The 18,184-nt window shown below is 37.8% G+C and overlaps 1 protein-coding gene and 1 long non-coding RNA gene across 5 annotated transcripts; both read right to left on the bottom strand.

The window, feature by feature from the left end:
* Window positions 1-2,259: 2,259 nt before the first annotated feature.
* Window positions 2,260-12,599, bottom strand: LOC148071579 (uncharacterized). Of its 4 annotated transcripts, none has more exons than XM_087799838.1 (8): window positions 12,435-12,598; window positions 10,489-10,589; window positions 9,769-9,874; window positions 8,902-8,931; window positions 5,051-5,266; window positions 3,883-4,166; window positions 3,367-3,804; window positions 2,260-3,058 (listed from the first exon to the last, which is right to left on the bottom strand). In XM_087799838.1, the coding sequence occupies exons 1-8, from the start codon at window positions 12,508-12,510 to the stop codon at window positions 3,056-3,058; spliced, it is 1,254 nt and encodes a 417-aa protein (XP_087655964.1). In that variant the 5' UTR covers window positions 12,511-12,598; the 3' UTR covers window positions 2,260-3,055. The 4 variants fall into 4 exon arrangements, with proteins under 4 accessions (XP_087655964.1, XP_087655963.1, XP_087655962.1 ...); XM_087799837.1 differs by having other exon boundaries at window positions 3,367-3,666; window positions 3,697-4,166; XM_087799836.1 differs by having other exon boundaries at window positions 3,367-4,166.
* Window positions 12,600-13,951: 1,352 nt separating this feature from the next.
* LOC148071580 (uncharacterized) lies at window positions 13,952-17,716 on the bottom strand. Its single transcript, XR_015712874.1, has 5 exons — window positions 17,578-17,716; window positions 16,255-16,355; window positions 15,675-15,780; window positions 15,379-15,438; window positions 13,952-14,014 (listed from the first exon to the last, which is right to left on the bottom strand). It is a non-coding gene; the product is annotated as an uncharacterized LOC148071580 (long non-coding RNA).
* Window positions 17,717-18,184: the final 468 nt, after the last annotated feature.

Here is an 18,184-nt window from a genome sequence, read left to right on the forward strand (position 1 = left end):
ATTAAGTTAATGCGTAATTCAAACGACTCATATACATTTAAATTACATTAAAAGTATATATATACCATCTCTAGCCTCAAATCTGCAGGTGGCGTAGTTTAAAGTAACTTACTACTTCAACCAGGTGTCACCTCTCAGTGTCTACTCTCTGTGACATCTCTCTCTGAAGCCCATCAACTTCCATCTCTCTGCCTCTGCACTACCACTTAGTCTGAAGCAACATGAAAATATTACTGTTTATAAATATACAAATATGTACATAGTTCACATTTTTTATGGTCTTCAGTTTTCCCATGGAATTATAATAACAGCGAAAGCCACCTGACCAAAAAGCATTCTGTAAGAAACTGACAGTTGTTTTGTTTTTTCCTCATAAGTGAAGTTTTCTATTCCTGCCATCAATATTCAAAAAGACGCAAAAAAAAGAAGGAAAACATTGGGACATTATTCATTGATAGTCAACTCACCTCCGCTCTTGCTCATTACCTTTCATCTCTCTCTCACCTCTTCCAGTGACTGTTGTTCCACTTTGTCTATGAAAATATATATTTTTTAATCTAAAAAACATATTTTTGGCCATTTTTCTGGTGACAAATACAGAAATGTTTACTTTTTTTCTGGCAACAAAACCAGATTGTTTAGCTGTAGCCATTTTTCTGGTGATAAAACATGATTATTTTAGTCAAATACAAACCGACTAACAAGACAAGTCTACTGTGCTATCTTTCTGTGAAATAAACTTGAATGCTTGGAAGATAAATGAATATGGTTGTCTTGATAGAAGGAATGACGTTAATGCTAACTTAGCATTAACTTAAGACACACTTATGTTGTCTAGCTAGCTAGGACTTCACTTACCTCTCAATCCTCATTGCTTTATCCCTGCTGCGGGCGAATAACTTTCTGATATCCATCTAGGAGTTATAGTTCCCCACAAATCAAAATATCTTATGTTTCCATGAGGTCTAGTATATTACGTTTTTTTTTTCAAGTCCTGTCCTTGTCGTTTGTTTTTAAGGATTTGTCTTTAGATTGATGATTTGGTGTAATTACACAAGCTTGCCAGCAGATGGCCAGATCAACTCTGTTTTGGCGCCTAGACAGAAAATGTTTTTTTTCTTTTTTTAAATATGCCAGTTTTATTTCTTGCTACCACAGAGTGGCCCCCATAAGGAGGGAATAAGCTGTAGAAGAATAATGTATGTGTGTAGAGCGAACTTGAGCAGCAGTCATCAAATATATTAAAATATGCATTTGGAGAAGCAACTACTAGACTGCACAAGAGCTTGATTTCTGAAATGGTTCTTATTCTTTTGATTTTCGTAGTTCGTTTTCTTTGAAAACACAAACCACGTCATGGACCAACCAGAGAGTGATTACTTGGCATGGTAACTTAATATCACACCTCAATGGCTCATTTATTCATTCATTTATATTTTCCTGTAGTTATGACTTGCACAGTAGAACTTCACTTGAGCAGATTTTATTCAGCCAGTGTTCACTGATATTTGTTTGTTTATTGTAAAGATATATATATATATATATATATATTATATATTCACCTTGTGGTGTTTTCATTGACTCATGATCTTGTCATAAACATATTGTGTGAAATGTGTGTGTGTATATATAATATATAATATATATATATTATATATACTGTATATGATCATGAGTCAATGAAAACACCACAAGGTGAAGCTGCCATGTGTTGATGCTACTTCAGGCGGTCTACTAAGAAGTTCTCCATTTAGTGCTGAACTAGGTTAAGATATAGATTCATATTTTGAACTTCTGAATGAGAGGAACTCTTGACATGAATTTTTGAAAATGAAAACATTTTTTAAAACTCAGTTGTTTTGACATAAAACTCAACTTATTTTAACGTAAAAACAAGTGACATATTCACCCTTCAGAACAGGAGCCAGGAGGTGGGAAGATTCTTACCTTCTGTATAAAAAGACCGTCATAACATTTTGATGTTACTTTCTTGAGCTACTTTCATAATTTTTGAGATGAGAGGTTTACTTTTGCACAAAATACATTTCCATATATTTTTTTCAAAGTCCTCTTAAGTATGCACATTTTGTTCAGCTTATAAGGGAATAAGCAGTAGAAAATGTATAGCCCTCTACTAATCTGCAACCCCTAGTATTCCAGATCTCAGGTACTGCAGCAGTGTTGATCGAAGATTAGGAAAAAAATAAAAGACAGCATGAAGAAAAGAGAAGTAAAATTAAATTAATTTCACACACATGATTATGAAAGTTAGTCTTTATTTAGCATGTTCTGACTGTAGGTGTAGTGTGCATGTAACATTGTGCAATGATTGTTATGAAGTATCGCATCTTTAAAGTCCTAATTCACCATGCAGCAGAGAAATCCATTTTCAATCGCCACATCTCACACAAACATACTTCAGGCATGACAGATTTTTCCACCCAAGATTCTCTACACAAAACAGCAACTACAAGCAGTAAAGACACTTTCATTTTCAGCAAACGGATGGATGGGAGTTCAGAAGGAAAATAAATGATAAGCAATTTAAACATGACCTAGTAATCCAACACAAGATGTTTTATTAAACAGACAAACCATCCAGACGATGTAAACAAATCAAGTTTTCCCTTTCACGCTTTGCATTCTCAGTTGTGTCAGATCAAAGCGCTATTCTTAAATACATTCATATATGGAGTGGATCTTATGTATAAAAGAAACATTGACATATCGAGACAGTTCTTTTTAGACAAGAGACTGAAGAATGCATCAACAGTAATATATAGGGAAAGACCTGTAACAGTTTGTAACTGGGAAAGCTCCTGAGGGGGTTCTTAAATGCCTTTAAGGACAGTGAGGTAGACCATGACAGAGCTGGGAAAAGGGATTCACAGAATGCAAGTCGTTCACAAGTTTTAAAAACCCAGATCTATGACGTGGTAAAGAACAGTTGTAGATTCACTCGAGGAACCTTGACAAAGTCCTAAATTTCATAGTTTTGCTGCGTGTAGGAGAGATCAGGAACCAAACATCAATGAAGTCTTCAGTAAGGAGATGGTTACTGGGATGGAAAACAAAAGGGTTACACATGTGAGAAATTTCATAAAAGCCTTAACAAACACACAAGCCAGACTAACTAAAGCAAGAGAGCCAAGGAGGTAGCAGCGAAATTATTCAAAATGTCTTAATCTCTAGAACACTAAACATCAGAAACTTGGTAGCAAAGCTACTGCATGCACATCTATTGAGCTGTAATACAATATTAGCATATTGTACATACTATATTCCAAATAAAAAAGTAATTTTAATACATGCAAGGTGGAAAAAAACTTGATTGAAATGTCTGAGAAGTGAGGAAAAACTAGTTACCTCTAAGGCTTCATCATCAGGACCTGCAATACTCCTACCAGTCATTGGCCCGACTCCCAGCGCTTTGGGTCGTTTTTCAGCTTTCGGTTTTCCGTCCAGGACTACAACTATAAATTCATTCTCGGGATCTATTGGAGTGTCTTGCACGGGTACCACCTCAGTTGTGGGGGGACTTAAATCTGCACTTTGGGTTGCATCCACCTGAACAACTTCTGCAGGCAACTCTTCCGCTACTGGAGCCACTTCTTCGACAGGGGCCGCCTCTTCAGCCACTGGAGCCGCCTCTTCAACAGGGGCCGCCTCTTCGACAGGGGCCGCCACTTCAGCCACCTCTTCGACAGGGGCTGCCTCTTCGACAGGGGCCGCCACTTCAGCCACTGGGGCCACCTCTTCGACAGGGGCCGCCACTTCAGCCACTGGGGCCGCCACTTCAGCCACCTCTTCGACAGGGGCTGCCTCTTCGACAGGGGCCTCCACTTCAGCCACCTCTTCGACAGGGGCCGCCACTTCCGCCACTGCAGCCACTTCGACAGGGGCCGCCTCTTCCACTGGAGCCATTTCGACAGGGGCCGCCTCTTCCACTGGAGCCATTTCGACAGGGGCCGCCTCTTCCACTGGAGCCATTTCAACAGGGGCCGCCTCTTCCACTGGAGCCATTTCGACAGGGGCCGCCTCTTCCACTGGAGCCACTTCTACGATCTCTTCCACTACTGGAGCGTCATCTTTTGTTGATACCTGTGGAATTTCCTCGACAACCTCTTCCTCGGGTTCATCTAAAGAAGAGGCAGTCGACTGTAGAGCTGAAACACAAAAATCCAACCATCCATACGTCACTGACCTTTTAAGATGCTGTTCATGTGGCAGTCGTTAAACATCTCATGCAGTAGAGGTGCAATAAATTGGTCTTAACCGCTCGTAAATTTTAGTCAACTGGAATAAAACATGTCCACCCAAGACCCTCTAACCTTAAAGAGCAAACGACACAATCTTGACATGTGCAGGCAACTCAACATCCGCCACTGTGGCCCCTGCTTTCATCGTGTTATTTGAAAAGACCAATTGACAAGTAACATTTGTCCAGGTTGATAGCTTTATTTAGTAGATTTTTTTCACAGTACTCATTTGTTTGTTATTTGGAAAATAAAATGATCACATAAGGTTAGATAAACAATATTGAGGTCTGGGGGAAACGGTTCTTTTTCACATTTGAAGGTTTATAGGATCCACCTAAAATCACGCAGACAAGAATAGAAGGATAGTCTTAACTAACATTATGGGAATATTCTATTTATATCAGTATACATCGCTTAAGTACGTGTGACAATTAAAAATGTTAGGGTACCAAACGCTCGGTTATTTCACTCATAACAGCAAATGAGGACAGCACCCTGAGCTGCACAATGATCTGCTGGGCATGCACACCAAATTAAATTAGAGTCAACTTTGCTGCCTGATGATTCCAACTTAAATCCATCCCATCAATACAAGGTAGAATGAAATGTTAGGAGAAAGTGCAGCGTGCCTTGAGCACTTCCAAACATATTCAGTGTCATTAAGCAGCAAAGACCTTGTGAGTGGGGACGATGACAATGTGGAACCAGATGTCTATGTGCGCTTATGCTTCCAGTCAACTGCATGAGGGCCCATCAGGCCTCAGAGGCAGGTGCCTCTTCGTCTGTCGTACCATTGCTTTCAGGCTCCTCAGCAGTAATGACGGGGGTCTCTGCTGCCTCCTCCACTGCCTCCACCACCTGCGCAACGTCTTCTGCTACTGCCACTGCAACTTCAGCCACTTCCTGTGCGGCCTCAGCCACTTCCTGTGTGGCCTCAGCCACATCTTCTGGGACTGCTGCTACCTCCTCAGCAGCATCTGACTCTGCCACGCCCTCGTCCTCTCCTCCTGCAGCGGAGTTAAAACCAATTACCAATCTGAGGATTTAGACTTTTTCTTCTTTCTTCTATTGGTGCTTCTGATTGATTTACCTTTATTCTTCCCTCACATTTGTATAATCAACAGGCGTTAAAATAAACCATTATTTTAAGTGTTGGCCTAATGCACTTCAAATGTTGGTCGGAGCTCAAGTCCTGTACGTTTGGATGTTTTGTGAATCTGTTGCTGCAAGATGAGGATTAAAATCTCCGAGTTAAAGTCTTCACTCATGGCTGTATGGCCGTTAGATTGTAAGAACGATGATACTAGGACAACAGGTAAAGAGCTTCAAGATTAACTTTACAAACGATCACACAAGGGGCCAAAATCTTTTCGCAGTCTCTTGCCAAACAAAATGTACATTTACTTAAAGGGCACCTAATGTGAAAACCCAACTCTCATGACTTCTTCACATGTTGTAAATGTTGAAGTCGTCCACTTCAAAATGCAGTAGGTCATCATCATGATGTTGAAGTTATCACTTAATAAAGTTCTCTCCCTCCTGAAATCTTGCCAAAACGAGATTACAGTTTAAATTAAACATTCTCACATCACTCTGGTGGAGGTGTCCTCCCCTTGACGCCCTAATTCAGTTAAGTAACTACATGGTAATCGTGAAACAAAATAAATATTTATGTAAACATAGTGAGAGTTAATTCTGCCTTTAGGTGTTTTTGTAATATGTACTTTAAGCAGAAAACCTTATTTTAATTATTCATTTTTAAATGTATAAAAAGGGAGTTTCAGGGGTGAGTTTGAAATTAACGTGAGTCCTTGAATGCAACTCATGTTTTGTGACCAATCAGAGCAGAGTGGGCGTGTTTGCTTGGACGAGACTCCTCAGCCAAAACAGTGCATTTTAAGTGGACAGGGCTTTAGCGCATTTTCTAATGTAAATATCTTTATTATAAGAGAGTTTTGTGCAAAAAGAAACATACTGATGAGTATAATAGAGGTCCTAGAACAATTTAAGAGACAAAATGCAATCAGCACATTAGGTGCCCTTTAAGTTTGTAACAGTAAGTAGGATTTTGATTTTTTTTTTCTCCCTTTTCATTCTTGGATCCATCTTAACCATCTCTGCGTTTGTCCTACTTTAAAACACTCCTATTAAGTGAATTTCCTTCAACATAATAATTTTACTGTAATTGAAAGTCTCATGAAACATACAATGACCTTGAGTTTGACACATGCCGTTCAGGAGCTTCATCATGACGAGTTTACTTAATATTCAGGTTGAGGAAACGCACAATGTATTCAGCAGATTTAAAACATTCCACATCACAAACACAGCTAGCCGAGGCAAAGCAGGACGGAAAGGTGCAGGAGGAGAGAAGGGTTCATGCAGTGGTGACCAGGGTGAGGATAAACCTTGATTCTTACCATCCAAACATGACAAGCTATCGGTGCGCGGGAGTGTTGAGCTGTGTTGCTTATCCGAGGTGCTCAAGACTGACCGACATATTTGTATCCATCACTAGATAACAGTCTAGGTGCAACTGTGGCAGTAACAGAAGAAGCCAGCAGGTAAAAATAGTGACCCTATTGTCCCCCCCGTTTAGAACTTGTCAATTGAACTAAGGAATTGAGAATCACGTGGCAGGATGGAAGAGGCAGTGGAGAAGATTATATTATGGGTAGAAGCACACGACAAATATCCTGAAGTAAGTGTCCAAGCAAATCAGGAAGGAAAAGTGGTGGAGAAGGAGAGAAGTCCAGTTTTAGGATGAGTAGGCATGTGGCCACAGAGGAACTTAGTTTTAGCATTATGCTGGAAAGAATAGAGACAGACAATTAGAGACACTAGGACAGAAGCAAAGGTCATCTCAAAAACTTGCTGGGTCACACATTATGGAGGAGGATTTCTGGGAACAGGACGTAAAGGAAATATCGGGAATTTGGAAACAAATCGAGGGAGAGATAAAATAATAATTTTATTCAGGAACTTTATTGAAATTAGAAAGGTAATTCGTATTGAACGATTCCTATGAACCGGTAAAAGTTTATTTCATTTGTATGAATCATGATTTGACTTTTTTTTCATGGCGAGTTTTCCCCCCTTTTATATAGAGCTGCTTCCTAATCATAACTGTACAATTCCCCTTAATTACCAACAAAATCAATGCATTTTCTTAATATTCATTTTGTTTACGATTAGAAAAAATATTTTAATGAAAATGTCAAAAGGATAAATTGAACCTTTTTAAACATTAAATATGTGTCCAAAGTAGGGCTGAACAATTAATCTCATTTGAGATGTAGCCGCGATATTCAAAAATGCTATTATTACTAGCAGAGGTCGTAATTTTATTTAATGTTCATTTATTTTTCGAGCCGTCAAAATGAATTGCGATCGGCGCTAAGCGCAGCAAGCGGAGAGAGGCGCTTTAACCCGTTGATCAGTGACGTCTAGAGAAGCTAAAGAGCAGCAGTAAAAACCAAACTACAGTGTTTAACAACTTTACATCGGTTTGTACATTTTAATCGAGACGTCTGTCTGTGTGTCTGTGTGTCTGTGTGTGTGCACCACCGGCGTGTTTGTGTGTGCTCATCAAAGTAACCTTATGCAATCACACAATTTAAACTGTGTAAATGATAATATATTATTGTGTAAGACAGGTCATGCACTTAAAACACACGACTGTGCAAAAATATGCAGTAAGAAAAAGAATGACTGATTTCTTTATTGTGCACTGAAGTTTGTATGATTTATTATTGACTCAAATATAAATGTTTACATCACATTTTGATCAGTTTTTAGTATTTGCAGTGAATATGTAATGTTTGTTTACAAGTGTAATTAGAGTCACTAAATAAATCTCCCTTTATTTTAAGCTCTGCTTAATTTGCCTTAATCATAAAAATTACTTAATAACTTTATATTCACAATCAAAGAGAAATACATTTGAATGTAAAGTTAGCCATTTATTGTATTAGATTAAAAAAATGCATTAAAAAAAGGACATGGGGGAAATAAAATCACATAAATAGTCGCAATTTTTTTTTCAATAATCGTTCAGCCCTAGTCCATACATCACATTACGAAGTTCACAATTGCAGACATTAATATAAAATGATTGGTCTTTAAATCGGCAAACTGAACAATGCAGTCGCTACCAAACCCAGATGAAACTCACCTAGCTCCTATAAATTACCAACTAACTCACCCGCTAGGTTAACGTAATTTAGACCCACTTCTTTATTCAGTTTGTAGCACCATTGTCGTGCCAACTTAGCCAGAATGGCAATGGTTTTTTTTTTGATTATGACATCAATACTTTGTCACGCTGGTCACTAATATACAGTATAGATCAATGAGAATAACCTGTGGTTTCACACAACATGCAAAAAAAAAAAAAAATCATTTTCACAAGTGTCACAAGCCATTTAACTTTGCTCATCTTGTTTACATCTTTTAATACATTGAGTTAATATTCGGGTTTGCAACAGCCCTAAGTTATAACTTAATATTTGAATTGGGGTCAGTGAGTGCAAGTATTAGAGTGGAAAATTGAGTTAAGTGAAAGCAAAAGGTGTTTGTAAGGGGGAAAAAAAAAATAGTGCTTTGTTAATAAAGTCAAAGGCAATTTGGAAAGTCACCATACCTTCCTCTTCATCTTCATCTTCATCAGGACCTGCAGAAGGACAATCAAGTTAATCAAATATCCCAATAGATAATAGAATAAAGATAAAATTGATCAGTCACAAGGTCATTCAAACATAAAAAAGTATTTGATACACAAGTTGTGAAACAAGGCAAAATCATGGAATACCTGCTTAGGATATGTGGAATATAATATTATGCATTTTAAATGGCAAAGGAAAGAAAAGCATATTTTTAATCCACTAATGGTTGGGCAAGATTTATACACATAAATCCTCATAATGAAACTCTTAGTGTTTCTGCATCCATAGACGGATTAGTATGACTGAGAAGACTCGAGAAGAAGCAGATAACTGCCATCTGATTTTTTTTGTAAACAGGAAATTTGCAAAGTCCCGATGAAAAAAAGAATGCGCTTGATGTATTTTTGGAGTTCATAACGTTGGTATGCAGGTTTAATATCCATAAACTTTATAAAAGCTGGAGACTGAGCGCATCAGATTCAGAAACCTTCACTGCCAGCGTTGTAAAGACAACATCTTTATAGTGACAGTTCAGAAAAAAAAGAATAAAATAAGATGTCTGAACGAGTCTGGAAACACGGTCCAGGCATTTAGCTTTCAGGAACATCCTCCAGTTTAAAGATGGCTGAGATATTTTTAAACTTCGCACGGATTTTATGATATCTAGATATACACTGACTTCAAGCATGTTGAAAACCTATAAGCGATAGTTAAACTTGAGTCTTTCAGTCGACGAGAATGACGAACATTATTTTACAAATCAAATGCTTCGCAAATCATTCCCCGAAATTCTGTCACGACACCTGTAAATATGCAATAAAAGCTGTAGCATGTTGGTCACTCACGCTTTGGGGGCCATGGTTTCGGAGTCCATTCTTTCTTGGCTTTGGCATTAATTTCTGCAATACGAGCATTGTATTTGGCGTTGTCCATGACGACCATGTTGTAAGACTGTTAAAAAAGGGAGACCAAAAAGACACACGCAATTTTTGGTTTTTGGGTATGTAACAAAATGTATAAGAACAAAGGTCATTTCAATTTGTTTACTGCACAAAGGTTGCCACACTTTGGAACCTTCTGGATAACAATGATCTGGATGAATTAGAATCTATATGTTGCCACTAAAACGAGAAAAAGGGCAAGACTGTTTAAATAAAGCAAAAATACCAAATTAGTTGTAAAAAAGAATCACACCATATGCCCAGTAAGTAACAGTCAAGAAATATTTACAAAACCTTGTCATAGGTATCAGATAATTACAGAGAAATAAAACATGCATGATTTAAGGCTTCTATCCTTGTATTATACACACGACAAATACAACTAGATACTTATTAGTTTTACAAGGAAGAAGACGCTTCATTTCTGGTCGGATATTTAACAGAATTTATTCATCCACAAACATGAGTAGAAATTTACTTATAGACATGTACTTCTTCCAGTTGGAAAAAAATGACTGGGGTCAGATTTTCTCAAGACAAAAGGGGCCCAAGCTTCTGTATCCATGATATCTCAACATAGACAAAACAAAGGGGCAGATGCACCAACAGGAAAAAATGACTCACAAAACCAGCGGCTCCAACCATCGCTCCTCCACACAGCACAGCGCAAATGATGAGATTGTTGGATTGACTAGAACCTGACGACATCTGGCGCTGCTGCACAACTGTAACACAAGCAAGTGCATGTGACATGTTAGGTAAGACATTTGAATACATTCAGCAAACAATACAAGTCATTCATGGTTCTGTGTTTAGACCTCAAACAATGCTCAAGACGAACAGACAACAATGAAATGCCTCTTCGTCACAGACATGTCCTCTAAGCAGCGGTTCGAGAAATGAAGGCCAACATCTTTGAGAGACTTTTCTATGAAACTCCCATCACATGCTCCCAGTAGACAAAACAAACCCCGACTTCGTTTAACATCCAACGTCTTCCATGAAGTGATACCATAGTTGAAAAAAAGAGAAAAATTAAGTTTACTCTTTGAACTAATATGTAAATATTGACATATTTAAAAAATATATAAATTAAAATAAATAAGCAAATAGGCAATATCCAAATATATAAAATGAAAATTAATGTTAAAGTGACTGATCCAACAATTATTTCCTTTTACCATTAATAGGCAAATGCATGAATAAACTAGAAAGTCACAAGTGAACATCATAAAATGAAATATAAACTAAAAGTAGGTACAAGAAACGGAAAAGACCACAAGGTCAAGTCGTCTTTCGTACTGTGCCAAGTGTGATAAGAATGAATTCTGGAATTCATGGCACTTGTTGACAGACGAATCCTCCCATTGCCCTTTATTTTCCGCATACTCCGCAGTTTCTTCGCATCGTCAAAACGGACCGCGACAAATACAAGAGCGAACCGTCACTGCGAATGCATTTCTGGCAGCCATGAGGGTCATTCACCTTTACTCAGAGGCAACACAAGGAGTAATAGAACCTTGTACTCTTTAGTTTGCCTAAGGGTCAAGTTCAACTGAATATCTTGTTTCCGTTGTTGTGGATTTATTCTCCCCAGCCTTGGTTGACAGTATTGACTACCTTAGTGACTGACAGGCTCCATCGTAGAAGTGGGAATTGGGCCTGCAGTTTGGTTCTGTCACGTCATGCTTCTCTTCTTATTCTTAGTTGTGATAAGGAATATATTAGAATTATAGTTTTGTATTAAATAATAAATGAGTCTAATCTTTGTGATGCCATGATTCTTACGTAGGTGTCCATTAATTGGTGTAAAAGTATTAAATAATTTGTTAAAAAAAACATTATATTTAATTGTTCAAGATAAAACAATTGTGTATTTTAAATTAAAATATTGTAATGAGCAGTTAAAAAACTTTATCTGCATTTATAAAACCTGTCAGGGTCAAACATCGATCTTATCTTTCATACAGTTACACACTGAAATGTCTGAAAAAGAAAAAAAAAAAACTACCATAGTTTCTACAATAGAAACCCACAAAGGAGTGGTCCTGTAGTATCTTAAAATTAAAGGATTTTGGAGCAAATTACAATTTAAGGTGTGGAGAATGAGTACAACATTTTAAGTACATTTGAAGCTGTTCCATTCAAAAAAAATAAGAAAAAAAAGTTCTATATACATACGTCCAAGAACATACTGTTCTTTTTCTTTGCACCCCAAGTTCGGGGGTGTAGAATAATTTATTCTTGTTTGTTGTTAAATGAGATGTAAAGTAGATAAATCCATTTTAAAAATAACTGCATGTTCGTAAATCCTGCACAGTCGCCACGGCATACAGGCACACCACGTGACCAGCAGCCATGTTTACACGCTGCAGCCGGTGAAGGTCACACATGAACCCACTAAAGTAGATATAAATGCTTCAAAGCTTCAAGTTTAACGGTCAGGAGCCCCTGATATCATACTTCTGTGCTCTCAAAAAAAAAACCTCGCTGTCATCGACACACCTGTGAGCAGGAGGGCAAGATGGTGAACAAGAACACTGTGTACTGGATCCACGCGCGACACTCACCGCCACGAGGAAACCTGGACGCTGCGTTCCGGGTCACAGACCCGCACCTTAGGAGGGCAGACCTGCAGGCAAACATCGCTGCTTCGTAGCAAAACCTCGCGCAGTCAGCAGAGCGGGATGAGTGACAGTGGAGGCTCCCGGTGGACGACGTCGAGGAAGAGGAGGAGTCGAGACGTCACGCATTTATACCCTGCACTGTATGAGAGGCGACTACTGACACAAGGTCGCGCGTCCACTGACGCGCTTTAAATAAAGTCATAAATTATAGCTATAAGTAGTGTCAAAATCAATCATAATGTTACCATCACAGTCAAATGTCATTATTGTGAGTTTTCATTTAACTAAACTATTTATAAACCTTTTTACTCTTCCCACATTTGGGACATTTTAGTCTAGTGTGATTTCAAATGTTTAACCTTAACATATTAAGAGTTTACATATCGAATATGCATGATATACATAGAAACAAACACGTTAAATAAGAAAAGCCCACAAAAAAGGTTGCAGGTTTCAGCCTTAAACAGCTCCTAGCATGAGGTCATTAGGACTTATTTTATTAAAACAGCAAACTCTGTGATTGTCCTCCATGAACACTGATATCCACCATGATATAGACAGTGATTGGTAATAAATTGATTGAATTGTAAGTATTCAATGTATCCCCCGAGTTATCTATCATAATCTCAGGTTCTACGAATTGGTGCGAAGCCCTCTAACCAATAGCGAAGCTGTTAGAGAGCGGAGCACCAATATGAAGTAGAACCCCTGAGTTATCTATCATAATCTCAGGTTCTACGAATTGGTGCTCCGCCCTTTAACAGCTTCGCTATTGGTTAGAGGGCAGAGCACCAATATGAAGTAGAACCGTGGTGAATGTAATATATCCTGCAGTGCTGTTGATCTGAGAAGTCGGTGTATAGGCTTAGAAATCATACGTGTCTTTTTTAAACCCCTTGTTTCATTACAGTGGCACACTTTCTCGCCCTTCCTTCCCCGTTTCTGATTGGCTCAGTCCTGCGCAAGTACTGTCCTATGAGAGGTAATGTGGGGAGTCACACTTGCCTCCATCCTACAAAGATGATTTGGCTGTCATGAAGGGATCATCAGAATGGATTTAAAACCAATTTTAAATGCATTAACTATAAGCTGGAATATACTGTTGGTCAACTCCTTTTCTGCTGTATGTTGTTTTGTTAACCCGTTATTACTTTATGGTTGTGTTTTTTAATAATCCATTTAGACGTTATATTGTGACAAATGTTCAGCTTCTCCAAACCAGTTATCCCTTAAATCCTTACTCAGGATTTTTTTTAGTTCTGAGCTCTGTTTTATTAGGTAGACATTTTCACATGCTTTTACTGGAGTTTTCATCCATCACAGAATATTTGGAACATTTGGTTGATGGAAACAGCCGCAGTCTGTTTTGCTTTTCATCGGGTGTTGGTCAACATTGTCTTACTTTGAAGTCAGAGGCTCATAAGAAATCAAAATGAAAAGAAATAAAAAGAAAAGTCAAATTCACAACATATGCATTTATTTGAAATGAGAATCAGAGAGTGGAAGAGGAAACTTGTCCAGACCTGAGGAGAAAAGACAACAGATCAATAACACATTCACCAACTACACACAAAAATCTAAACATTTTTGCTGACATACAAACTAAAGCAAAATTTCCTCAAATGATGTTCACAAATCCAATGTAAACATGTGAAGAACAACAAAATGTTGTTTTTAGATTATGATCATTAGTTTTTTATTTATTTTTTATTTAAAGAGAGTCTAATGCTATAAAGCTGTGACATAATTGTATCTAGAACTTAAGTCCCTGGGCAGGAGCCAGAGGAAACCCCTCGGTTCTGAACAAACACTACATAAAAACAACAACCTAAACTACCAAACTATAAAAAACATCATAGATACATTTACAGGACTATAAGCCCAATAATGAAACAGCACTAAACTGTTAAATCAGAATAGTGTTGTGTTTATTTTTAACAATAATTAACTCCTCAATTTAAATTCTATAAAGATGGAGCACCCTCTTTGCTGGATACTGCAACACGCATTATTTTCATCAATCTAGAAAATGGCAAATGTATTTAGTGAAAATGTGTGTGTGGTTTGGCCAAAAGGATGCATTAAAGCCTGGTGGCCAATAAATGTACCTTGTTGTGCATTTTTAAACCTGTACACTTCCTTCTGGACAACAGGGAACTCCAGTAAAAAGTCATTTGGACAGTTTGACACATTTCTTGTCTCATGTTTTTTTTCCCCTAACTTGTCTATGGTGACTAGCATCTAGTAAGTTCTTCTATAACCTTAAATATTGATGTAGGTGGAGCTAAAACTCTTAGTCAAGTCTCAACTTCTTACTATATTAATTCCATTCTCAAAGATTTTCAAAGATACTAATTTTAAGAGATGTACAGTACAGACCAAAGGTTTGGACACATCCAAGAGGCTCAGACAAGGTTTTTGCAATTTAGGCTGACCTTTGTTTCTTAATATAATGATGGTCACTTATTTGTCTTAATTTAACTGCTTGATTCTTGTCAAAGTATAAATTCTAACAGACTGTGTATTACCATGACTTCTGCACAACAAAACTGATGGCCACAAATCCATTAAAAAGTCAAGAAATTCCACAAAGTAACCTAGACAAGGCATTCAAACAGTTAAAATCAGTCATTATATTTGTATTACAGTTGTGTACATATTGTGAAACAGTATAATCATAGTTTAGAAATGTAATTACATCTTTGAAATTGTGATGCAATTTGAAGTGATCATTTACTGTTGCCCGCCCCAACAATAATCACACATAATAATGCTAACAGATTGGCATCTCTTTTGTGGATTTAGACAGATTTGTGAACAAAATTTGAGAGAAAAAGGGCCTGAAGATAACATTAAATATATCGTTCTTAGATAGAGATATAGTTACAGGAAAGGGCAGTTCAGCCGTTTTGTATTCCTGGACATGCCTTCTATTCTTCATCAACAGCTGTAGATGAAAGACACAAAAATGTAAACATTCATAACATATACTCAAACCTATTGTTAGCCTGTATTCATATAGCAGATGCATTAAGAATGTTTTGCCATTTCACACATCATCTCACATTTTTAATTTGATGGCTTTCATGCTCAAACAAAACAGCATAAAATGATTAGGACCAAAACTTTGTTATGATGTCCGTTTTTAAATGTGCAAAAAGGTGTAAAATGTTGGTCACTCACGCTTTGGGGGCCATGGTTTGGGAGACCATTCTTGCTTGGCTTTGGCATTAACTTCTGCAATACGAGCATTGTATTTGGCGTTGTCCGTGACCACCATGTTGTAAGACTATGAGAAACATAGATCAAAGAGAAGACAAGAACTTGTATAAGGTTTAATTGAATAAACAAGGTTTGCAATTATAAATGACGAAAGAAAAATTAAAAAAACAAACAAGAAGTTGAAAAGCTTTGGGAGAAAGAAACGTTCAAATTTTGTGTTTCTAGGAAGACATTCTAGGAAGTTCTAGGAAGAGTTCTAGGAAGACATTTCATCTTCGTCTGGAATTGAAAAAAAGCCTCTCGGGTGAGAGTAGAATGGTCTTCACACACAAACACAGTCCAATTGACTCGCTTCTGAACCACTTGAATTTAAATTGTGTTTTTGTAAAAGAAATTTAGCCAAATCCTGACTTTAAAAACTTTATGGAATGTCCTCCATACTACTGAGGACATCTGCCCGCTGTAATTTGTAATTTTAAACTAAACAAACAAAATGTAGAGGCTCCATGATACAACATGGATGAAACAAAAGATGACTCACAACAGCAACGGCTCCAATCATCGCTCCTCCACATAGCACAGCGCAGGCGATGAGATTGTTAGTTTGACCAGCAACTGCTGACATCTGACGTTGTTGCACAGCTGTAACACAAGCAACACCAGTTGTTAGGAAAAGACATGGCATACAAGAGAAAAAAAAATCCTACAATATTTGAATACACTTAAAAGACGATACAAGCCATATATTGGCATCAGTGGGAAAGCAGATAAGAAACCTCAAGTTAAATTACCACTGGCTTGTCTTTAGACCCCCAACAATACTCAAGATAAATAGACAAGAATGAAATGCCTCGTCCCAGTAATGCCCTCGTAGAAGTAGCCCGTAATAGAAAATACCACATGAAGTAATATTAATAAACGTGAAGTATTATTGTTATGTTGAAAAAGAAAATTGAATATGAAGTACGACTCAGAAAAAGTGATTAAAGCCAAAGCGTCGACCACATACACAAGCACAGGAGAGAGTTTATGGTTGAATTGTGTGATAAGAGACTTGAGCCCAGAGTGTATAATAGATGGTAGTAAGCCGGTGTATGTTGTTATCCCGGATCTGTGGACCTGTTGGGTCATAAATACATATCTTGAATAATGTTCGTTTGTAACTATTGTGGATTAAAGTCATGTAAATGAAATTGAAATACTTATTATTATTAGGATTGTGACAAGTCTAATTAAAGTCCTTATTCAAGAGCTTTATAATAATAATACATAATTGTTTGAACACAAGAGCCAAATTCCGATCTTAAAGTAATCTGAGCAATGTGTTCTGTTTTAAAATAGTTTGATGACTCGTGATTTAAATGAATGACATTTATATTTATTTAAAGAAGAACAATTAAGATTCCAGTATAACAACTTGATAATAAACCAACTAAATCGAGATCATTAACCACATTAATAAAAGTAACGTCATCAACGCGTACTAATAAATAACAAAAACGTCATCATTCGTATTTTAAATACTGTATTTCAAACAACTCGCGCATGTGCTAGATATGAAAACAATGACGTGCGCATGCGTGTAGTGGATCTACGTCACAAATGCGACCGAAAGCAGAGGACCTACTGTAGCTAGTGAATCTGATTTTTGTGACAAAGGTCAAACAATCACACAAGTAAACAAACGCTACGACACTTCACTGAACAACCACATGACACTTCCTGGTGTGACGCTGCTGCTCACGGCTAGATAACCTCCATGTCATTGACAAGCCCATGGACAGGACGACGGTGAACAAGCCGGGACTCTGTCTTCTTACTCGAGGCTCCAGCCATGTAGGAAACACACAACTTTGATACTTACCACTAGGGAGCCCTTTAGCTGCTGTCCGGGCCAATGGCCCACCCTTGAGCAAGGCAGATCTGACAGCAAACATCGCTTATTCGAGCTTCGGAGTCGAACTGAGACGTGACTTGAAGGAGGGGGAAGTGAGGAGGCGGACAGTGGTGACGCAGAAATCCCGTTCTCGCGAGACATCGGTGTGTGATTTTAAACATTGAGCAGTTTGAACAGAAGGCGGTTGGAGTATATAAATTATAGGAAAAAAGACAATACATTAAATTTACGATACAAACCTATTAATTGATGTTGTTTTTTTTTTTTTTAAAAGGTGGTAACTCATATTTCACATTTATTTTTCATCAATTATTATCTGTTTGTTTCCTCAGCATGAGCATATTTCCCTACTTTATGAGTATTCATGGTCAAGCTCCTCCTTACATCACTGATCTGATCCAGCCTTACACCTCAGCTCGGGCTCTGAGGTCTGTGCATCAGAATCTACTGATGGTTCCACGCACACGGTTCAGGACCAGAGGAGAGAAAACCTTCCAGGCTGTTGCTCCTAAGCTTTGGAACGATCTTCCTCTCTCTTTGCGCTTGATGGATCTACTGACTCCTTCAAGAAACA

The sequence above is a fragment of the Callionymus lyra genome, chromosome 9, assembly GCF_982586985.1.
Source record: "Callionymus lyra chromosome 9, fCalLyr1.hap1.1, whole genome shotgun sequence".
NCBI lineage: Eukaryota > Metazoa > Chordata > Actinopteri > Syngnathiformes > Callionymidae > Callionymus > Callionymus lyra.